The following is a 25,106-nucleotide window of genomic DNA, read 5'->3' as shown; positions in this document are numbered from 1 at the left end:
ACAAATAACTGAAGCATGATGTTATGTCCTAATGGACAATGGGGTTGGACTCCAGCAAAGACTGTTGTGTTCAGCTTTGTTTCACTAACAAGCTGCTGGTCATAAGGCTTTTTTAACTGCAAACAGGAACAGAGGCAAGGAAGGACATCAGACTCCCGACTTATACTCAAGAGGGGGATTACATCATGTGCAGTATGTACCCAAATCAATTATTTCTCATGCATACATCAATAGGACCTATTTATATGCCTTTGCAGTTGTGGCTTTTGCCATAGTTCCATTCAATACAGTCATACATGACAACCGGAAAAAAACAATCAAAGTGTCTTGACAGAAACAGTCAGTGACTTTTTGTGTCCTGTAGTAACAGTATGTGCTTTAGAACTTCATCGGGCAGCAATAATGGCTAGTGGTTGCCACATCATGGCTGAATGATTTATATGATTGTGGCACATGGTATGATTCCCTGACTTCCATTTCTACATATTATCCATTTTGTTCTGTTAGGTACTGTACTCATTGAACCAGCTGAGGTTTGGTGCCATAATTCAGCATCCTTGCTTTACTCCATATAAAAGAATACATTTTTGCTGTTTATTTCATCCTGTATTCATTTCACGAGGCAGCACACATCATCAGCAGTTAGGATTCAGTATGTCATTTACGTTGCTCCAGGGCACAACAGTACCACCACAACTGAGAAACAAACCTGTAAGGCCCTCTTCACACCTACTCCACCGTTGAGAAGGCCACATACTATAGAACCGAGAGTTCCTAATTGAATGCGCTGTGCGCCTGTACAATGAGGACCCGATAAACACTTCAGAATGTAGACAAGCAGAATTTTTTTTTTTTTTTTTTAAATCTACATAAGCCAGGGTAGAAAAATTAGGTCAAGATTTTCTGGATTTAGCACACACTGCAAACAACAAATATAGTGGTGATATTAGAGACAGCAAAGCAGCGCATGTGGTGTTTTCAAATGTATCTGGAATCGGAAATAAGAATTTCACAAGACATAAATTAACAGTGCAATTTACATAGAAGTATTTTTCCTAGTGCTTGTGTTTATATTTTAGTCTCTTCGTATCAGCTTTGCAAATTTGCTTCAGTTCATCATTAGGATAGTTCGCATCTGCTTCCCTTCATTTTTGGATAGCAAATAATGAAAGCACAGGCTGTACCTTTTTTGCTAGAATGTTTACTTCACACAGACTCACAAATGGTCCTCAGTTGGCAGCCTCCTGCTGTCTGATTGGCTAAGCAGTTATGGGCTGCTTACCCATGGCCAACCAAAACTCTACATGTAGAATCATGGGAGACGGTTCCAGGCTACATCTGATTAGGCCCAACAGGCATGGCAGGCCAGACCTGTTTTCTGAGCTGACCACATGGATGCTTACAGTCAGCTCATCTGGAATATGCACTAAACTTTTGCTTTCAGCTCTGCGATGAGAACCCCAAAAGGGATGCACCATCATCCCCGAGCCCTGAGAAAGCTCATCTCCTCCTCCTCTCCAGGTGCGAATGACAGGGCTGTGAAAAAAAAAAAAAAACAGGTCCGGGTGACAGATGAATTGACAGCGGATGGCCTAACGTCAGCTGTCAGTGCGCTGCGTTGATTGCATCGCTGCGAATCCATTTGAGTCCGGCCACGGCTCGGCTGACCGGCGGAAACGAGGAGATAATGAAACGTCACTGAGAGTGCGAGCACAGCATGGGAGCCCCTGCCCTCCTTTGCGTTCCCTCGTAATAGCTCGTCCGCTCGCAGGAAACGGCCCAAATACAAAAATCCCCCACGGTGCACATGGGAGTAAGACAGCTCCCCTGGATAATCTCTCTATTTCCGCAGGCTAATAGAAAGGGTGACCGGAATGAGAGGCTGTGTGCGAGTAGCTCGATGGTTAAGGCGTTCGCTTTGAGCGCACGCTGGGCTCTGCACCCCGGGTCCGACCCCAGCCGTGTCATCAACAGATGGTTACCGGATGCCCCACAGCGACGGAATAAGTCGGCTTCGATCTGCTGGGGATGTCAGCAGGGGGTTTCTAGTCTCACCTCTCTCAGGGACACTGTGACTCAGGAGGTGCCTGCAGGTTACAGAGATGATGTCGGTGAAGCCACCACCAGCCTTCCTCCAGCTGCCACTTAGCTCACCGTAGTGCGCCGGGCGACTTGCAGTGTGAAAAATGGTCATGGTTGGTGTGTGAGTGTATCAGGGGATTGCGACAAAGGATTCGCCTGAACACTCCAGTACACTGGCCGCGGCAGTGAGATGAGAATTATGGACCCAGCTGGCGATTCCAGAAAAATAGGGCTGAAAGCAGGGCAAATGCCATTTAAAAAAGAGCTGTGTGCAGTCGGACAGGGAGCTGGCTTCTCCAGCAGTAGTCATACACAGGAACAGAGGACTGAAAGGAAACAAGAACTTGCTAAGCAATCCAGATCCTGGAACACACTGAACCTTTATAGATATTCATCTATCCTGGCCCACCCGGTATTAATTTACATTAAGTACAGTAGTCACAGATGGAGAATAATGTTGGTAAAACCACTTAAACAATGGACAGCTCCTGATGAAATTCTCCTAGCCTAGGAGAAAATAAAAATGTGTATCTGTTTCATCAGCACATGCATTCATGAAGCGAGTTATGGTATGGAACTGAATTCACAGGGGCTTTGTTAAACTTGAAGCTGTTCATGATTTTAAAATATATACAAAAGTGGTGCAAGAATAAGTTAATGTTCAACAAGGATGCCAGCGAGGAGGACCTCAACAAACAGCAGTGTTAACTGTAAGATGAATTGAGATGGGAGCGGGAGTATAGCTGAAAAAACTTTGCTGATTGTGCGTTCAGAAGGTTAAATTGTGATCTATGATTATGATCGAAGCAGCTTTTTCCTCCCTTTACAACCTCTGCAAAATGCAATTAGATTGAGAGACTGTCAATCAAGAGGGGCTAGATTGTGCAGAATTGACAGAGTTATAAATCAACATCATTCTTGCGAGCGGGCGATTTTGAGTGCCCCCCAAAATGATAATGGCATTTACTGGCAGTGTAAAGATCTGCTGAGTGCCTGTAATTTCAGAGTGCCTGATGGGTTTATTGAGCTGTCATTTAGACATTTTTCCCCCCATTGTTGTGCACCAAGCCTAAAATGATAGGTGACTCAACAATGTTTTCTGTGAAGGTGATGGGTTTGGAGGGGGGGGTTGGGTTGGGGGGGTTGTCGAAGTGAAGACATAAAAGCGAACAAATATCAGGCAAAACGGCTTAAAATTACTTTTTTTACTGCTTGCCACGCAAATAAATAAGAAGCAAGCGCCTTTTTTGATGTGCTCAGTACATACTAAAGAGCTATGTTTTTTTCCGAAAATACTTCCCCAGAAATCAACCTCTGGCATCAAGAGATCACAGTCAGCCTTCAGAAACCGATGGCTCCGTGATTTAATTTACGTGGAGATAATGACGAGTCGTATGAGGCACTTAACGGACACCGTGTCCATAATGATGTCAGTATCTCCTATTTCAAGATTTTAAGAGCCAGGTGTGAGACACAAAGACCCCTCTCCGCTTTGAAGTGCAAATGGACTGCGGGCGTGTTGACTGCGCACAACGGCAAAGTGATAGCGCTTCCAGGCTACGCTTTGTTCTCCAGAAGCGTCACACGCAAAGCACAATCCCTATCAGTATTTACATCTGCTTTTGTATAGGAAATTCACTCTTTTTTTGTAATGGAAAGAGAGTTGATCTGACCACAGTAAAAGCGCGCGATGTTGCAGTTCACATTGGGATTGGAGGCCTGTGGGGCTTGCAGGCAGAGATGTGGCAGAGATTTGGTCCAAACGTGTCAATGTTAATATTACCAAACCCACCTCACTGACCTGCGTGACGCAGCAATAAACTCCTCAAGCAACAATTAAGGCAAATGGTTGCAACATTCGGCTGCTTCACACAGGAGAGCTTTGAAAGTTTCTGACATAATGAGGCGTGAACTCACAGACAGAAAACAAGGAACACAATTAGAATTGTAGACAGTGAAAAAGAGGCGTAGCTTAATAAAATACGCTGGGGAAAAAAAAAAAATCAAACTTTAGTCTCTGCTGGATGCAGCTGAACGCAGAACGCAGTCTTCCGCATTGACCCATTCCTAGAAAATTCACCTCAAGTGATTATGGAAGCAATAGGAGAGCAGTAATTGGAGTTCACAGCAGAGGCACAATCATCAAGTGTTTTTCCCTCAGCGGCGGGTGAGGCCTGGGCCGCCTCGGCCAACAGGTCCACCTCTGCATTTCCCCCTGCAATGACTTGGAGTGCAAGGGGCTGGAGTGGGCCAGGTTCGCCCGCCATCAGCCCACTCATACAGGGCCTCCAGAGGGCAAGAGCATGTCAGATCTACACTGACGCTCAAAGAACATGGCTGGATGATCTAAATTTGGACCCACTTATCAGTTACGACACTGAAGATGGATATGCAAGGACTACGTGCTATAATTGCAGCCCAGTGCAGTGTAACTGCTACTTAATGTTGTATTGTAGCAATGTGACATTGTTATGTAAGTGCGGCAATTCTACAAGGGGTTAGGTTTGACATGTGATTAGATACTTGGGGTTCAGAGTGTAATTTTACGAGATACAGAGCTGAGTTTAGATTTGGGGTCAGGATGGGGAAGAGGGAAAGGATGTTTCAGATCAGATGAGTAATTACAGAAAACTACACAAATCTGTCCCATATGTGTTATTACATGTAACAAAGTACTACTAGACACTAGTTTCTAGAGTAATTACAGTGTTTTTACACTAGCACAATGTTCATTTGCAAGTGTTACCTTCCATGGTAACTGTCTCTTGCTGTCTTTTGCCACCTTTTGTTATGTGGCTTATACAGTGGGTCCCTGTATTTGTCATACCATACGTCCATTTATTGCAACAGAATAAAGTGTGCCTCATGTATCTTTTACAATGTGAGAGTACCATAGGGAGACAAGTTGCGTACAGAAACCGGGTTCCTTTGTTAGTCTGACAGAATTTCCTTTCTTACAGAGCAGTGCCCATATTTATTAAGCGTTGTAGAATTACTTTTGAAAATCCTCCTAAAAGCCCTTTTAGGATTGAAAAAAAAATCCTGCTTCAGAGTAGGCAATGGGAGTTATTTATGAAGCGTCTTACCCCTCCTCGGCAGGGAGTAAGACCATTTCTAGGACTCAGTTTATTCCTACGACATGTGAAGTGCTGCAAATGAACAGAAGTGATGATATTTTTCACAGTTTGTCCCAAATGTTGTGAAAATAGCCAATAAATGCTTCCACTGAGAGAGGTAGTGTTACAATTTGTAAACATGGTCAAACATTTCATGAATGTCAATAAATGCCAACAAACGAATTAGCACAGATGGCTTCCATTCTTGGTCAACTTGAAAGCAACAAACAATTTCTTTTAAATTGTTTTTGTTAATAATCACAATAATTAAACGTTTGCTGAAGCTATATTATTTCTTCATTATGATTAATATTGCCTTAATTACCAATTTTCCCCAAAGATAGTCAGCTAGGAAATTGCACATATGCCAACTTGAGTTTACAGCTTGCAGATATTTTGCAGAATTGCCTAAGCTGTTATTATTCGGATGCCTTTTTTGGCCTGTCCAATTCCTGGCTCTACAACACTACTGTCAGGGCATAGGCATGGACTCAAATGCAGACCAGGCGTACTCAGGTTCCAAGAGGCTTTATTGAAGGGGAAGTCATAGGGCAGGTATGTAATTGCAGAACAGGAGGGGTCAAAAAACCAGAGAGGCAGTCGGAGACAGAATAACCGAGGAGCAGGAATCAAAAACAGGAGCAGGCTGGGTCAAACTGGGCAGGCAGGCAGAACAGGCAACCAAGGCAGGGCAGTGGGCAGGGACGAAGTCGGAAGTCAGAACAGGATCAATACAACAAGAAAAAACGCAGGTACGCAACAGAGGGGAAAAACTAAGACGAACTGGCAACAAGACAGAGAGAAGCAGGGTATATATAGGGCTGGGCTGATGAGGAGATGGGATGCAGGGGGACAGACAGGCAGGTGGAGGCGATCAGGAAATCAGGTGGGCAGGGACAGGGCAGAGAGTGGGGCGGGGCCGGAACACAAGGGAACTGTAAACAAAAGCACATGGACGACACTGACAGCCAGGGAGAAACACCAAAACAACAACTAGGGGGGCAAAGTACTAACAACTACATGTGATCTTCTGCACCCTGTAGATGATATAACTGGGAAAATTGTTTAGGTCATTGGTTTCAAACACTGCCAAGGGTGTCAAACCCATACGAAAATGAAATATATTGTAATATATTGAAAAATGTTTTCAGCTCAAGAATTTATTGCAGATACACTTAAAATACATTAAATACGAAATATATTGCAAAATAACAAAAGAGTCATTTGCATATTTTCAATATAATTGATGAAATGTGATTGAAATATGATTATAAAAATAATATAAATGTTTCACATAAAGCTAGTTGTGCTACTGGAGCTGTGCAGCTGTAAGCAGTAATGGGAATGCAGTCACCAGTAATGGTTTTTGGAGATGTCGCTTACCACCGAGTAGGTGACATCCTGATTCAACGCAATTTTGCTCAAATAAAAGCTTTTTTCATTTGCTGAAAAATGCAAGGTTAAAATTACTTTCATTTCGGTGGTAAGTGCTGATGTTCAGTGGTAATGTTCTTCCTGGTGACAAATAAAATGTCCCCCTTGTCTAATGCATATCTTTTCAACTGCTCTGTGTTGTAAAATGCATACAAAGCATGTTTCTCCTCCAGGAAAGTGCAACACCTAAATGCAGCCATCTGCCAGCAACTCCTAACAGGTTAGGACAGCTTATGAAGACTCTTAATTACCTCCTGAGACAGGAGTACTTTTAAGTCAAAAGAATCATGATAAATAGCTTTTACTCTTAGAAGTAAGATTAGGGCCAAATTTGCATCAGTCTCAATTGTCAAGCACCTAGGACATATTTCCTACTCAGAGATGCTTGGGAAATACAGGGCCAGCTGTCTTTCTGCACAATCGGAGATAATTTGTCGTGATGGGCAACAAGTTTGCTCTGAAAACATAAGTTAGATGGGGGAAGGACAGCGAGAGAAGTTGTAGAGAAGGGGAGGAGAGGGGGAAAAAAAATCTGACTTTGTGACCTACAGCAGGTGACAAATTCTCCCCACATAATTAGAAGGAGCATGCAGAGACAGGAACAGCATGCAGGCTGGGATAATGCTGCTCACAGCTTCATCAGGAGAGGAACAGAAATGCGAAAACAAAGACTTATGGCTCTCTCAATGTGCCATCTCCTTAAAACAATATTAAAAGTTCATATGTGGGCAGCAGTTCTTAGGAACCCCTTCCATTCAAAAGTGATTAATTTATCTTTTTCAAGATAATTATGTACAGTATGCTTATGTTGTTAAAAGACTGCAGAAAAGCAGGTTCTTCTGTGCAAGGTTATCAAATTATCATCATTTTTACATTATCCAATTCCTTCACCAATGGTAGTCACAGCTGTGATCACACTCTAAAGTTGCAAGGGTTCAAGTTTTGTTGCTAAAATTGTGTTTATTTTGTGTAGCTCAGCACACAACAGACTCTTGCTCTCTCACTCTGTTTCTCTTTTAAATTGCATTGGCTAGCACAGAGCCGGGTTGCTTACTCACTGCTTACCAACAATATTATTCAGTTCTGCACAAAATATTTCCAGCTAACTTGCAAGTCAAATTTTGTATTGGTATTTGGAATTTTTCCTGCCCAGTTTTGATTCAGTCCTTAGACTGGAGTAAGGTCTCGCCTGTCTGTCCTGTACCCAGAATCATGCAGCAACATCCCTTAACCTTTTGGACTTTCACAATGCCAGAGCTCCTGTCATAGAAATGTTTTCTGTTCAGGCACACTTGGCAATCTTACATCCAAAGAAGATACACACAAGGTTCTTAAGATCTATGTGCATACTTCTCCAAGTTTTTATTCAAAATATGACAATACACTTCCAAACAAATAATGTCACTACCTAATTTACTGTCCATATCTGAAAGTTCATAGTCTCATCACAACACACTTTTTACGCATCTTTACGATCACTTCCTCTTCCCACTCTTTCTTCAACACTGAAAACACAAACACTATGAAGGTATAAGGTGTCACTCTCAGGGCTCAGGCACGAACTCAGACGTGGACCACGAGTGCTCAGATTCCAGGTGTTTATTTACAGGATAGTCAAACAAGCAGGCAGTCGAAATCAGGCAGGGTCAAATTACCAGGGAGGCAGTCCAAGGGCAGAACAAGGATCAAAACCAGAACAGGGAGGGTCAAACCGAGAAGGCAGGCAGATCAGGCAATCAGGGCAGAACGGCAGGCAAAGACGGTATCGAGGGGCAGGCAAGGCAAAACCAGAAAATCCAAACAAGAAAACGCAGGTGGGAACAAGACAGGCAGAAAAACGGGAATGATCTGGCAAACAAGACAGAGACAAGCAGGGCTGAGTGGAGTATTGGGCTGGAGTGATGAGGTGATGGGAAGCAGGTGTGCAGGCAGGCAGGTGGAGATGATCAGGTGGGCGGAGAGCGGGGCAGGGCTAGAACACAAGGAAAACAAAAGCACTTGACAGGGAAAAACAAAAACACAACAGCTAGGGGGCGCGAGCACTGACAGTCACAGCAACAGCCTCTGTCCTGGTTGTTATCAATCACACTGTTCAAGTCCAATGTGTAATTTTTCACATTATATACGACTATTTCTTTACAAGACGAGTGGAGGTGTCCCAGCACTGGCCAGTTTGCAAAGATACCTTGCTTCTTCAAGTCATGCATAACATCATCCAGGCTCTTCATACTAAACTTTTAATTGGAAGATATAACCCCCACCCTTCCAGGTTGCTCCATAATTTTGCTGTTTATTGAGCACATAGAGGCAGGTAGCACAAGGAGGCTTTATATAATATCAAAGCAGTATTAATGTTATTTATAAAATATATACCCTATAATTTCTAAGCAGGTTAAACAGAGTGATCCTCCACTTTAAGCACTGTGGGATTACAGGCTGTGTTCCCTGGGTACTTCTCTACAAAGCAACAATTACTCTTCCCTGCATCATTACGGCATCATCCCCTGAAAATTGCTCTGTTAATGATCACACAATTAGACACAATGCAAACAAAGAATATTTTTCTCCCACCAGCCATTCTTAACCGGCGCTGTACTGCTAGTCTTTAGAAAACTTTTGTTTGACTGTCCAAATGCCGGAGGGCAGACATTGATGAATCTTGCACGTTCTGTTCTATAGAAACTCCTTCCTCAGTGAAGACTCAGTGCAATCCCCTCCTCTGCCCTCACCCCCTTCCCCCCAACCCAAACACTGCCCCCCCCCCCCCCCCCCCCCCCTTTTTTTTTGTGTGATCATTGTACCATTGTGGTTTGACAACCCAAAACATTCCTGAACTAAACGGATCATCCACAGGACTCTGTGTGCATTACCCCATGAATCGGCCCACATCCAGCCAATGTGATAAAGTGACACATTATTGTAACGTCGCTTTTAATCCGTCCTAATTACACTGAGATCGGATTAATTCCTTTAGAGTTGTACAACAAAGAGCAAAGGCCTCTGTTTTAATTAATTCTGTGTTCGATCAAGTCTTTCGATTCAGTCTTTTTTTCCCTTGAAATTGTATGTATTGTATTGTGATTCATTGAACTGAAGAAAACTGAAACTCCAGAATAAATGAAGCGCTTATCTGTAGTATGTATGTATAAATAGACAAAGTGTATTGATTTTGGATATTGATGAAACATTTTTTCCCTTAGTTTAATTTATCGATTACCTATTCCACTGTTGCATAAGTACTATATCAAGTCACTAGTGAGAGGGGTGATTTGGCACAGGACATAAGGTGATTTAACTTGTTGAATGAAAAACCTTGTGACCATTGAGAAAGAAGAGGAAGGAGTGTAGCACAGTTTGATCCTGACAAGTCCTGCTCCTTAAGCACTATGCTACACTGCTGCCGTGCTGTGCTCTTGCCCAGGCATTCTGCTGTGCTTGCCCTCATTCTACACCTGAGCAGGTTATTGCCAGTGCCATAAGGTACCTACACCATTAAACATTGAACTTACCTACACCATCAATGGTACCTACACCATTAAGCATTCAACTTACCTACACCATTAATGGTACCTACACCATTAAGCATTCAACTTACCTACACCATCAATGGTACCTACACCATTAAGCATTCAACTTACCTACACCATCAATGGTACCTACACCATTAAGCATTCAACTTACCTACACCATCAATGATACCTACACCATTAAGCATTCAACTTACCTACACCATCAATGGTACCTACACCATTAAGCATTCAACTTACCTACACCATCAATGGTACCTACACCATTAAGCATTCAACTTACCTACACCATCAATGGTACCTACACCATTAAGCATTCAACTTACCTACACCATCAATGGTACCTACACCATTAAGCATTCAACTTACCTACACCATCAATGGTACCTACACCATTAAGCATTCAACTTACCTACACCATTACTAAAGGGGGGAAAGAAAAACAACAGAGGTGCCAGATATGGACTCTGGCCTTAGGGAGTCGCCCATAATTCAGTTATGCAGATTGTCCCAGGTTATAACTTATAATAGTAATTACAGCATTTGTCATTATTGATTTAATTAACGGGCACCTTCATCCACAGCAATTTATACAAGTCACATTTTTAACAAATTATCACTGTAATTCATATATGCTTTTTTTGGCATTGAGGTTACATTATTGGCATTGTTACATTATTGGTATTAAGGTTTTATGTATAACCTTCACTTACCCGTGCCATCCATGCTGGCTAATGATAGAAAAGGACAAGGCACAAGCAAACCATAGCAGGGTAATAGTAGGCAGCTGGCAACTAGCTACTGACTTCTTGATTAACATCTGCGGCATCAATTCTGAATAACAATGCTGAATAATGAAAACATTATTCAGAATTGATGCTACAGCTGTTAATCAAGCGGAACATTATTCTGAAGTGATCTTTGAACATGTTGCGTGCCTCAAAGGGTCTAAAATTTCCTGGAGTGCTCAAAGCTGGAAATCAGTTTCTGTAGACAGTTTTAAGATCATGGAAGGTCGAGCCAAGTTAAAGTGGTGTAGAATTACAAATACTCGTCGCTGTGTGCATGAGACGAGAACAAAAAACCACAAGGCCTCTCCGACACCGTCTGCCTCAGGTCTGTCTGAAGGCGGGTTTTAAAAAACGCGCACAATGCAGCAAAAACCGAGGGTAACATCACAAAACAGAGTCCATGGGAGGGAGTGCTGGCTTCCATATTATCACCACTTCACACAAAGCTTCTGCTTCTCCTCACCGCGCAGTTGGGGGTTACTCTGCTGCTGAAAGAAGCAGAAAGTATCAGAGCCCCAAAAGCACACGGAACGGATCGCAGACCGTCCGCAGATGCCGAAACATGTGGGCATCAAAGGGCCATGTGTCCCTTTCATTGCCGTTAGACAGCGCAGACACACTTTTAAGCGTCCGATGACTGAGTAAACCTCGTGCGTTTTTTTTTTTTTTGAGTTCTTCTCAGAGGCCTGTCTTTAAAAGATTTCATCGGCTCCCGAGGATCTGGGAGAGAGCTCCGTGCTTTGCGAGAGAAGTGGGGGCTTAGCGAGCAGAATTGCAAACCATAGAAATCCATTTTCCAGTCTGGTTCACTCTCTGCCCTCCCAGGGAATTGTGGGAGAAAAAAAAGGGGGTGGTTGGCGAGAATCTCTGAACCCCATGGGTTAGAAGTGGATTTGTTAGTACATGTGTGAGTCCTTGCGTGTCACAGCTATTTCTCTGCCGGAGATGAGCTGGGTCCACAGCAGTTGGCTAACAGGCAATTTTCAGGTCGTTCACACTGGCAGAAATGACCAGGGCACCAGCCACACTGCTGCTGCAATAGTTTATTGCTCTGGAAGAGAGAGATATGAGCGAGTGAATGAAAAGTGAAAGGTGAAGCAGAGATCGCCGGAGATAAAGAAGAGAAGGAAGTGGAACGTCACGCCCATTCCTTACCTCCACCCCCCAATCAAAAGAAAGAAACTGAAAAAAAAACTGTATAGAGAGAGAGGAGGGATACAGGTATCTCCTTAGTATTGTTTTTACAAGGATGAAAACATGCTGGGCAAAGCCACACTGGAGGCTGGCTGGTGATTTACACGCTTGTACATTCTTAACAAATAGATATAGTAGACAGAGCTGCATTAATAACTAGTAACATGGCATCACCATATGGTTTCTTGGACCAACCGCTAGCCATTGTGTGATCAGGCCAGCGTTTGTAAGGCCTACCTGACTCTGAACATATCAGCTTAACAAAAAATATGGTGGGAAACCACAAATGAATCAAAACTTAGCAAGTCAGCCTGTCTCCTGCTCAACAGTGGAAAGGGAAAGCTAGACCCCCCAGCCCCCCCATACACACACACACACACACACACACACACACACACACACATTTACAGAGATAGAGGGAGAAAGAGAGAGCAGTGAACAGATGGTGTCTGACACATTGTCTTTAGACCACTGCTGTTTCTTCAGCGAATCCAATCCTCACCACTGCTTTTGAAAGCACATCGACAGCTCAGAAATGGATCTTAGATACAACGGGATGTTTGCTTTAAAATTTGGCGTGGCACAGCATCCTGGCATGAAGTGCAGAGAGGCTCTTCTTCACACAGTACTGTGCACTCCAGTCTTAGCTGGACATGTTAATGTTGCTTCATCACTTATTGATTGACTGTTATTTCCATATGTTATTTACATAATCAATTTCTTTGGAAGGATTACCTGTTAAGAGGTCAGTGCTGATCCAGTCAGGTCAGAATCCCAATACAATTTTATGCATCACACGTCCGTGAGGTGATGGCAAATAATGATTTAGACGGTTAGGATACTGTGCGGTTTCATGTATCTATCCCTGGTGAGCCTAAAAATAAGTTTAGGCCTTAAACAAAAGACTGTCATCAATGTTCAATTTCCCTCCTGTGAACTGTGTGAAAGGTTTATGGAAAATCACTGCGACTCTCCACTGTGACTTTGAGGCATCCCACACAGACAGACACGAGTCATAAAGGTCACATTTCAGATTGGAGGAGCCAATGAATATCTATGAATAGCAAATAATAACAAAAAAAAAGGGAGGTTTCTTATCTCTTCCCTGTCTGCACATCGCGGTTGACCTTTTTTGTGATAGGTGAGTTCTTTCACTTCAGTCAGACAGCGTAACACTGTCACCATGCGAAACTGTACCAGACCTTGGATCGGTATCTGGGAGCTGTCCTGGGTGGTTTCAAGTGCAGTATAACATGAGGAGGTGGTCGGAGCATCCAGGCTGACAGTTCTATTTACCACACGCTGTCGCACAAACAGTACCAAAGAGCAAGCGCTGCCACTTTTCGTTTCAGTTCTGCTGCACACTATGGAAAACGGGGCAGCAGTGTGGCGTAGTGGTAAGGAGAAGGGCTCGTAACCGAAAGACTGCAGGTTCACTTCCCCACTGGGGCACTGCTGCAATACCCTTGGACAAGATACTTGACCCTGAATTGCCCCGGTAAATATCCAGCTGGGTAAATGGGTAACATGTAAATTTGTAACCCCTGTAAGTCACTCTGTAAAAGAACGTCTGCTAAATGTCAATAATGTAATGTAGCTCAGATTCCTTATTGAAATGTGTCCCACCAAACACCTCCACCTACACACACACACACATACACATACACACGGTCACGGAAAAGTAACATCACCCGCTGCTGATAAAACACCTCCTAGAGGGTCACATCCGCCTGCAGCACAGAACAGCTCTTTTCTTGTCTGTCACATGACATTTTGTGGCTTCGAAGACACCCTTATCCAGAGTGACGCAGAAGATATTACATTTACAATGTACATTCAACACTACATTCACATTTCACATTCTGGGGTCTCATCCAGAGTGACCCCAGAAGTCAAGCACAAAAGAGCAGCCAACAAACTGACACATAACTTTACTCAAACAAGAACGCCTTCATCCACACACGAACAAGATCCAGCATCAAACTTGTTTCGCTTTGCCATGGCAGACTGTGCCCCTGCACAATGTGTTCCCTACTGTATGCTGATAAGACCCACCCAGTTGGACGAGGCAGAGCCCTGACGGTCGTGAAAACAAGCTGTCGCCGCGGCATTTCACAATGAAGCCTGGCAGTTACACCTGGCAATGCTTCACAAACAGCAGGACAAAATGGCACACGGCATTTGGCAAAAGGCGGCAAACCCGGTACAGTGTGCCGTGTTTTTTCTGCCGACCCTGGAATCTGACACCGTTCCACAACCTTTCCTTGCAACTGAGTCTTTTTTCACGTTGAACATGGCCGCCTTGTGCTGTTGCTCAGCTCCCCCAGAAAGACGCGCCAGCGTGTCCGGACGACAGCTGTCGGTTCAGAGGGCACGGCCTGGGTTTCTGCATTGTGCCCTGGATCACAGCGGGGATAAAAAAGAAAAGGGAATAAATCCTCAAGCTCTGGCCTGATTCCTCCTTCTCTTCCTCCTCCTCCTTACACATTCGGGCGGTGATCTTTTCCGTGTCGAGTCTCGGAAGGGGAACGAGAGAGAAAGTTCAACAAGGCTACCTCTGAATAATTCAGGCCCCCCCTTCTCTGCTGCCTCGTTTACACAAGCTGTGCCGAGGGGCTGGAGCACCGCACAGCAGACGTGCAGAGCCTTCGCGAGGGCCCGCGACGGGGAGCTCGCCCTCCGCCCCCCCTCCCACACACACACACACACACACACACGCGCACACACACACACATCACACACAACACACTCTCGCATCACACACACACACGCACACATGCATCACACACACACACACGCACACATGTGAACACACACACTTCCAGTCACATGATGAAGGAGCACTTAATCATGGTCTAGTTAAGGGATCAAAACTCTCCACTGAGCCTAAATGGTGGAAATGGGACACAAACACACACACACACACACATACACACACACACACAGACGTGAACCCAAATCCACGCAAAGTGAACACACAAACCAAGCGACAAATTAATCAGCGCGAACAGGGGGGGAGGCCTGCATTTCCCGGGCCTGATGGGATCTTGCCTCCTACCACGAGAGTGAGGCCCTCTCCACACATGGCCAAGATGCTACAGCAGCCTACAGCAACCTTGTTCGCGCTCATTAAAAATGTATTACCAGGAGGGGCTCGTTAGGCTGCCTCTCACAGAGATTATTGACATGAAGCTTCTGTGCAGCGGTCAGGCGCAGCCAGTTCGGAGAATGAAGGAGCTCTGTAATACGGACCTCGCATTTCCTGTGTACTGTACAATAGTGTGAGAGGGGAAAAAACGCATGCAATCCAACAGAAATTTGGAACAGCTCCCAGAGAACTGTCCGCAGAAATTCAGCTGTGTATTGCTGCTTGCAGACCTCATATTCAGTTCTTACCTCACAACTGGTGTGTAACTATAGTGTGAACGATCCTGACAGTATAACACAGGCTGCTGTAACACAAAGCCCACTGCTCTCCAAATGCCATTTTGAAGCTTATCCAGTCACCGACCACTCTCATTCAGTCTGGTGTCTGTTTTCACATCAGATAACTACTACTGCTATTTTTCATTCTTCTAATTTATCCAACTTTCCCCTTGTTTTTTGAGAAAGGAACAGCACAATAACTTAAGAATTTTCTTCATCTAGTTTTAAATATTCTCATGTGTCAAAATGCCATCCTCTGAACCCAGACCAGAGCTTAGACCTAATGTATGGTCAGTAGTAATGGAGTCTTGTAATTGGATATGGATGTGATGTGAACGTGAGTAATGAGATGTGGGTAGTAATGGGGACTTGTAGTGGGATGTGAGCGTGACGTAGTGGCTAAGCACAGCCTGTTACTCAAAGGTGAGGCAATGCTGCTGTTACCCTGAGCTATGGGTTTAACCCAAATTGTTTCACTAAATATCCAGCTGGGTAAATGAATAATATGTAATGAAATAATAATGAAAAAAATAAGTCCTGAAAATCAATCTGAATAAAAATAAATAATAAGGATAAGGATAATAAGGAAAAAACTACACCTCACTGCTGACCTACTTCTACTCTACAAACCACACCAAAACAGGTCAATCAGGTTCCAGTGCGAGACCCTTTAAGACAAGGATGTGCGATACCCAGCATTCAGATCACAAACAACCCCCCCTCAGCCAAAACACACAGCAACCGACGCGCAGATCAATCACACCAAACAGCAAACAGTAGGCAAGCTTTCCTGGTAATATAAAAATCATTCTTGTTGTAGCACGCTTGATACATGGTTTCCAATGGCATATTGGAGTCACGCAGAGATGAAAATGGCCTGACGCTTTCTATGTGCCTGCTGTCACAATGATGTCCCAGAAATCCCCCTTTTAGAATAAAATCAGCTATCAATACAATATTCAAGCTGAAGGAAGCCAAATAAGGTGACCTGATTTCCTCAACAGGGGTTGCAATGTTTTTATATCTTAAAATTAGAAACCTTCATTCACTCATGATTTGTTATTTTATTGATTTTGTGATTGATTTGAATTGTCTAGCCAAGCCTTTTTAACCTTGTGTTGAGTCAGAGTATTTGAAAGTGCCCCAGTTTGTCTTTAATGAAAATAATAATGAAAAAATGTCTTTATAGCAACTGGCAATGTTGTTCTGTTTATTTGATTTTCTTCTATATTTTTATTATACTGTCTTTCTTAGATTTTCTTTTACCTCCAGTGTACACTCTATTGACTGATTCTATATGATCACCCTGAGGACAAGGCATTATTGATATCAATACATTGAGTGGCAGAGCAATTTTTACAAATGTGTATATAATAACATGTTGGGACAATATGATTTTCACATGTAACGAGTACACGAGTAACTTTCCATTTGTGTACACTGATAGTGTTTTTGTCAGAGACCTAAAACACAAAACCTTCTTTATGACATAAAACTGCCGAGGTTGACCTTGACAAAAAAACTTTCCAAAAGTTGTGTTACTGTCACATCCTTGCATAGCTTTGCACTTTCCCTGCACAGGGCATCAAAGCAACACCCTTTCACCCCCTAATGACTCATAAAGGAATGCTCCCTTTTTCGACAACATTCTGCCTGTGGGGCTGCAGACAAGGATGAGTTTTATTGAACACAATGGTTTGTTTTTTTAAAAGGTGACTCTTCACTTTGTGCCCTCAGTAAGATGATTAGCACTCTGAATTTTAATTGCAATGTGGCACATACAATGTGGCAGGCAGAACCAGAGAGATTGCTCCATTGATCTGCCTTGTTGCTTTATAACATGATGCCTACTTTCTTTCAACTGGGGTGGCCTTGATCTGGGGAGAGGTGAGGTAAGCATAAAGAATGGATGGATGTATTCCCAAGTGTGCGTACTTCAAACAAGGACACTGCCTGCACACAAAAGCTTTACTCGCAGGATGTTTTCACCTTTTCTCATGCACTAATGAATTGGAAGGACCTTCATTTTAATTCTGGGGAGGGCAGGGCTAAACAAACAAAATGTCAACACAGCCATTAGACAGACTGAAACAGAAAACTGAAAGAGAAGAAGAAGATGCTGCAGTTTTTTTTTTATCGTTTTGGTGGCGGTGCCACCACGCACAAAAAAATGAAATAACACATAAAATATGCTTGAAGCAAAGTTAGGCCTGACTGTCTCACTTCAATGGCAAGTGAATTTATGACTAACCAAGTATGTGAGCAGTGAGCTCAACTCACTACAAATTTTGGAACCAAACCTCCTACTGTATTGCAAAGACATGACACGTCATTGGCTCCTTGTCCAGGTTTTCATCAGCATGAAACTCTCAGAATGTTCTTTATGCATTAAAGTTTTAAATGACAGAGCTTGTCGTATGCAAATTAAACCACCCATGCTGCCTCAGCAGCATGCGATGAAAGTGAAGGGAGCTTGGTATGACGGTTATCACCTCCGTTCAGACAATCTAGAGTAGACTAATTGAAGGAACAGCACTTCCGTACCTACCCAATTTTGTCCCAGAGGCATTTCCTTTATGATGGTTGTAGCATGTTAGCAGCAATAACCAAAAGCGTCATATTTTGTCCACGGGGAAGTACACACTGAAGTGTGACTCAGCACTAGTTTGTAACAAATCTTTCTCATAAAACCGAGCACTTTATAATGTCCCAATAGTGATACACAGAGGATCGTGGGTGACAGCATCAGGCAATAATCTGATCCTATCACACAAAAAAGCAATGTCATTGTCTAGAGATGCAGGAGGTTTCCTCTGACGCACTTGGTTGTTGAAAAGATGTCTGTGCTATTCATATGAAAACGGCACGCGCTCAGTGACAAACGCCGGCCTGTAATTAAAGAAACGGAAATAAGAATCCCTCCCACTGAGACGTGCTGTTTTCCTGTCACACAGAGATGATGCAGGTTTGCATCCACCAACATTTACAAGCAAAATACAGCTGAAATCACACTGAGAATGTCTGGAAAGTGGGGGTGGCGTGCGTAATCCGACGCTTGGGAACAGTACGATAGACACGACAACCAACGCCATTCACCTCGACCGTGATCAAACAAACGCTCAGGCTGAGACGGAGTCTGTGTACCATTCAATATGCACAACTTCACAGACTAGCCACATCTGCAATAAACTAAATTACTTTCAAGAGGGATATTCTGAGAACAGACTGTAGTACTGAAACTGGCTCTCCCTCCTGATACATAAAACACTTCCCAATGTGAATCCTGCACACACTGATATGATTATATGAAATATGATATTTCCTGCTGATGTCCTCTTTCAGATTGCAGTACCCTAAGATATGAACTCACCATTCCATAGTCCATACATTTGTTAATATGTTGGTAAAATCACTACATTTGTTCGGTCGTACAACATGTGTGCATATATGTTTCCTATAATTGAATGACTGATTAATTAGACGCATTCACATTTCATGTTATGGTGTTTGCTAGCAAACGACACATCCAAATCAATCAATTAGAATGCAGAAGAGTCCACCAGACAGTAACGTAATGCGAAGCAGCTAAACTGCTAGTAGTAACCTTTACCCTTTCAGTTATGGTGTAGCCTGCGTTGACAGGTGTGCGTGTGTTCGCTGTTGCCTCAGTGCAAGAACATTTCTGCTGCCTGACGCACACTGCATGTTCATGCCTTAGTTACCCAGAATAATACCTGGTAACCTGGTATTACCATTCTGTATCGCTATATCGTCATGTTGTTGCATGGTGTATTATTATAATACAGACGAATACCAAAGTATAACTGAAATACCATTAAAGTACAATCACCTACATTTCACTGTTGGGCAATACTTTAGGACAGAAAAAATCGGTAGGTGGTTCGAGAATAGTGTTTTGCTCAGTAACCAAAAAAAATGTATGTCAGTGAGGAAAAATATGGTATACAAAGGCATGAGACATATCTTTAATATGCCTAGCTACAGTACAAAACTCTCTTTGGATTAACCCGAGGTGCACAGAAACTTTGCAGGTCCATCTGTCTTTACATCCAGTATAATTCGGTGCACATAGTCACTTACTCGTGCCGTCCATATGGCCGAATCAGATAACCACCGCAGCGATCTGTTCAGTCCAAAGTGATGTGCTGAAGACAGGATGTATGGCTTCAGTCTAGTTTATTCACAAAGTACATTATGGAAACAAAAACGCAATACTTAATCTTTTGAATATTTTTCAACATCTTAATATCTTTTGACTGTGTAATAACAGACGTTCGCTTGGGTCGTTAATTAGAGATGCATTTTTAAAATGCCTGTTACGGTTACAAGGACAGCATTCTGTGTTCTCGAATTCTGTGTACAGTTACGTAATAATGAAAAGTTTTAGAACGTCAGAACAGTGGACCGCTAGCAATGCTATATATGCTACAAATATAAGAGGTCAAATATATCGTTGCTCTTAGCCATTTGAAATGGCGAAAAATACTTGATTATACTCCAACAATAATAAACGTGTTCATGTGTTTTTGGAACATCTGAAATGCGGAGGACAGTTCCTCCATTTCACGAGTGAAATTTCGGAGGAGGAATAGCACAGAAGATGAGTGCCATGGACTACACCATCTTCAATGAGCTAAGACTGGAGGGCAAGCTCTGTGATGTGGTCATTGAGGTGAACAGCTTCGAGTTCAGAGCCCACAAGGCTATCTTGTGTGCCTGCAGCTCCTACTTCTGGTGAGTGGCACAAAGATGACATTTGCTTCATCTGAGAGAGCAATGCCTGATGAATATATAACTCATCGGGGGAGTTATTAGTTGGGCATGGAGTGGTAGTCTTGGCTGTATCACAAAATAATGCGCGAATATTTACACGCTTGCCAAAGAACACAGGACCCTGCATTGTTGGCAGCTTTTCAAAATCCGACCCCAGGATCAGTGTGCCAGGTAACCAGCTCAAGTGAGCCCACTGTCTGCATGTGGTCCCCCAACAGCAACTTATTCAACAGCACAGAGAAGCAGAGGTACCAGATCACTGGGCTGTCGCCGGACATCATGAGGCTTATCATCGAGTACGTGTACTCGCGGTCCGTGCCGGTCACCGAGGACAACGTGGAGAGCCTCCTGCAGGCCGCCAACCATTTCTGCATTATGGGCCTCGCCCAGGCGTGCTGCGACTTCCTAGCGGCTCACCTGTGCCCTGAGAACTGCATCGGCACCTGGCAGGCGGCCGACGTGTACTTCTGCCCCCCCCTGCGCCGCCACGCCTACCGCTACATCCTGCACAACTTCGAAGAGGTCGGGCGCGGCTCCGAGGAGTTCCTGAGGCTCTCGCTCCCGGAGCTCGGCGGCATCATCCAGGAGGACGAGCTTAACGCCAGGCAGGAGGACGTCGTCTTTGAGTCCATCTTGCGCTGGATCGCACACATGCCTGAGGAGCGCCAGCCCTTTCTCTCCTTGCTGCTGCCCAAGGTAACTGATATTGCATTATTGTCATTTAGCAGATGCTCTTATCCGGAGTGACTCACACAGGTTACAGTTTTGTTATACAACTGGTATAGAGTCAATTATGTTAAGTTATAACTTACAATTATAAGTACCTTGCCCAAGGGCACGGCAGCAATGCCCCAGCAGGGAATCAAACCAGCAACTTTTTGGTTGCATTCCCTGCGCTTTACGTCTATGCCACACTGATGCCCCGATTAGCCAGTTCACCCCCTGCAGCAGAACTAGAAAGGACAATTCTACAAAATTCAGTTCCTCCTTAAGATACAAAAACATGAATTCCAGGTACTTTAAGCATGTGGTGGATTTAACATTCCAATGCCTCAAGAGGCCAGAGCTATAAAAACATCTGAAAGAAATATTCTGCTGAAGCTGTATAAAAAAGAGCATAAGTCCAAAGAAAAATGTGCCACGTGTTTATTTGAATGATGATTTGATCCCGCTAGTCTGAGAAGCACTGCTGCCGCTGACAGGAGCATCCTGCTCTGTCTCTCTGTCCGTCCATCTGTGCAGGTCCGGATGGCCCTGATGAACGCGGACTACTTCATGGACCAGGTGAAGAACAACCCGGTGGTGAGGAGCAGAGACGAGTGCAAGCCCATAATCCTGGAGGCCATGAAGGCCCTGTGCGAGTACAACATCAACCGCTCCTCGAACCCGGACTACCGCAACCCGCTGACCCGTCCGCGGCTCCCTTACGCCGTCCTGCTGGCCATCGGGGGCTGGAGCGGTAGCGTGCCCACCAACGCCATCGAGTCGTACGACGCCCGGGCGGGCTGCTGGGTGAACGTCACCCAGGAGCAGGAGAGCCCCCGCGCCTACCACGGCACCGTCTACCTGGACGGCTTCGTCTACTGCCTGGGCGGCTACAACAGCATGGAGTACTTCAGCAGCGTGCGCAAGTTCAACCCCGCCACGCTCACCTGGCACGAGGTGGCGCCCATGCACTTCCGCCGCTGCTATGTCAGCGTGGCCGTGCTGGACGGCTACATCTACGCCATGGGCGGCCTGGACGGGCACGTCCGCCTCAACACGGCCGAGCGCTACAAGCCCGAGACCAACCAGTGGAGCCTGATCTCGCACATGCACGAGCAGAGGAGCGATGCCAGCGCTACCAGCCTGCGTGGGAAGGTGGGATGCTGGGAAGGGGGCCGGCCTTCAAGCTTAATCCTCTAACCTCATTGGTTAAGTTTTATGACATCATAGTTGATCTGCATGTCAGCTTTTATGAAGAGTCAGCAGGGTGGCAGTGTAGAATAGTGGTAAGGAGCAGGGCTTATAAACAAAATGTTGCTGGTTTAATTCCCCACTGGGGCACTGCTGCTGTACTCTTGGGCAAGGTACTTAAAGCAGAATTGCCTCAATAAATATCCAGTTGTGTAAATAGATAACATGTAAAGATTGCAACCTATGTAAGTTGTTCTGGATATGAACGTAATGCCATGATTCAAAGGTGCTGGGAACAGTCAGGAAAGTGGTGCAAATAATGCTGATGAGTGCAGCATTCAAGACTTGGCTTGTTTAGATTCCAGGATAAGCAAATCAAATGGAAGAGACTGCTCAGATGCAAAAATCGCAGTCTTAATTTTAATTTATTTCTCAGCTGTTTCTCAAAATCCTTGGAGCACATTTTATGATCTGGTGCTCTGAAACAGTACATTCAACTTTTTTTAAGCCTTATGATAACTTTAAAAGTATAGTTAATAATGGAGGGTTTTTACTAATGCTTGCTTTTTCAGCAAAGATATCCAGTCTCATTTTTTCCTCTTATGTCTGGGTGTCTAAATCATTTGGTTGTCAGTGGGATTCGAGCTGACATCAGGCGTAATTCCCCATTCATATTCTCTCTGGTAGCACTGAATCGTAATCAATCATTTTTCTCGTGAGATTAATCCATAATCCTTTATGAGGCGCATGACAGTTCCAGAATAATCTATTTAACAACAAGGATGTTGTATTCCGACAGGTGTACATCTGTGGGGGCTTCAATGGCCAGGACTGTCTGTTCACTGCAGAGTACTACAACCCTCAGGTTAACCAGTGGACAGAAATCACCCCTATGAGCAGCCGGCGCAGCGGTCTGGGTGTTGTCACTTACGGAGAGGAGGTCTACGTGGTGAGCTATCCAACACCAGTCAAACACTGGCTTGGTTTCACACCTCCTTAGCCTCGGGCACAGACTGTGGCTGCGATATCTGTTCAAATTGGGTTTTTGGAGGTCACGATGAAATAGATTAAAAGTTCTGTCCTCGGAGAGCTTCAGTGATGTGTACAGTATTTTTGGCTGAGAGGCAGTGTGGTCTGGAACTGTGTGCTTGCTGTTAAGAACCTGGAACAATGAGTCTCAGTTTGGACCAGGTTTTCTTCAGTGATACACAGTGGGGTTGTGAGCTTGAAGATAAAATTTTGAGATAATGTGAACCTGCGCTATACAGAGAATTGGATTTATTAAAAAGATAGAATCTAAAATTCACATTTCAGTAAACATTTTTATTTGCTTGATTCTGAATTGCGTATAGTAGTACTAGACATGGATACAATACAGTATAATACTAGAAATGGAAGTCAAATAGTTTATCTATGAATTCTGCCCGTCCTTTTCTAAAATGCACGCTCTCTGGATTCTCCCAGGTGGGTGGCTTCGACGGGGTCACCCGGCTCCGCACGGCGGATGCCTACGACCCGGCGACGAACACCTGGCGCGCGGTGCCCGACATGATCACCGCGCGCAGCAACTTCGGCATCGAGGTGCTGGACGGCCGGCTCTTCGTGGTGGGCGGCTTCAACGGCACCACCACCACGGACTACGTGGAGTGCTACGATGAGAAGACCAACGAGTGGAGCGTGGTGCACTGCATGGCCTTCTTCCGCAGCGCTCTCAGCTGCTGCGTGGTGCCCGACCTCTGCAACATCGCCCGCTACACCGCCCCGCGCACCTTCGCGGAACCCGCCGCTGAGGAGGCCGGTCCGCCCGACGGCTCCGCCCCCACCCTCCGTTAGAGCCCGCCACGTTCCAGCACGCAGATAAACGAGGGCTGCTGTATGCGCCCATCCACCGCACCGTCTGTACATCCCGTCGTGCGTGTGCATGGAAATCGCATCCGACATCTGCCAGGGTTTTTGCCTTAAAGAAAAATTCTGTTGTTTAGGCTTTTTTGTCCATGTTGCTTTTGGGGAGGAGGACACGAACTGAATAAGAAGAGGAAATAATAAATGAGTCATAGATGGTTTTCGGCTGTCATGTCACCTGTCTGTAAGCGTCAAGCTCTCGCTGCATGTTGTTTCTGCTCTTGACTGCTGTACTCCACACTGTTCCGTTCTTGTAAAATAATGCAAAGGGTTGCATTTTTTGTCATGGGCACGGTTCTGTTTGTGTCCGTGTGGCACTGCTGTTGCAGTTAGTTACTGTTTGCTCATATACACTCAAGCCCCTCTCACCTCCAGCTCCTTCATGGAAGGATGGATTATGTTTACATTTTGTGACTTTACCCAGACCAACATACAAGATTCGAGTACATTTAATGTTGCATTAATGTTTTTGACATTCAGCAGACGCAGTTCAATTTAACAATTCAGTTTTAACTATGCAAAATAAACAACGGCACAAAATGTGTATAAAAACACAAATGTGTTTTGCAGTAATATCCCGATCACAGCTCTTTTGCACAGCAAAATTCCTGTACTAGGACAAAAGGGCAAGGTTATGGCTATAGTGGATGTACATATCAGTTTCATATCAGTTGTCTCACATCCTATGTACAGGGATTACATTACAATGGCAGAGCAAAGCATCTTCCTGAACTTTATATGTCATCTGTGTAAAATCATTAGGAAAGTCTACATTCCAAAAAAAATCATGCTGCACTCTATTCAGTACATGCATTTTGCAGAGACATACTGACTGTTATTTAGCAATGTTTATGACCATTCAAATCCATACAGCCATAAATGACCGTTTCAAAAATCCTGAATCGTTTCACATTATTACTCAGAGGTCTGATGTTAGAATTCAA

The 25,106-nt window shown here is 44.3% G+C and overlaps 1 protein-coding gene across 1 annotated transcript in view; it reads left to right on the top strand.

Annotated features, from left to right (window-relative positions):
- Window positions 1-24,093, top strand: part of LOC118785388 (kelch-like protein 10) — a 67,122-nt gene extending 43,029 nt beyond the window's left edge. Inside the window, exons 2-6 of the mRNA XM_036540005.1 lie at window positions 20,178-20,325; window positions 20,583-21,060; window positions 21,607-22,224; window positions 23,060-23,209; window positions 23,725-24,093. Coding sequence (XP_036395898.1) covers window positions 20,178-20,325; window positions 20,583-21,060; window positions 21,607-22,224; window positions 23,060-23,209; window positions 23,725-24,093 — 1,763 coding nt within the window. The remainder of the gene's footprint in view (window positions 1-20,177; window positions 20,326-20,582; window positions 21,061-21,606; window positions 22,225-23,059; window positions 23,210-23,724) is intronic.
- Window positions 24,094-25,106: the final 1,013 nt, after the last annotated feature.

This window comes from Megalops cyprinoides, chromosome 11 (genome assembly GCF_013368585.1).
Source record: "Megalops cyprinoides isolate fMegCyp1 chromosome 11, fMegCyp1.pri, whole genome shotgun sequence".
NCBI classification, from domain to species: domain Eukaryota; kingdom Metazoa; phylum Chordata; class Actinopteri; order Elopiformes; family Megalopidae; genus Megalops; species Megalops cyprinoides.
The sequence above is the reverse complement of the archived record's forward strand: the minus strand, read 5'-3'. Positions and strand labels throughout refer to the sequence as shown.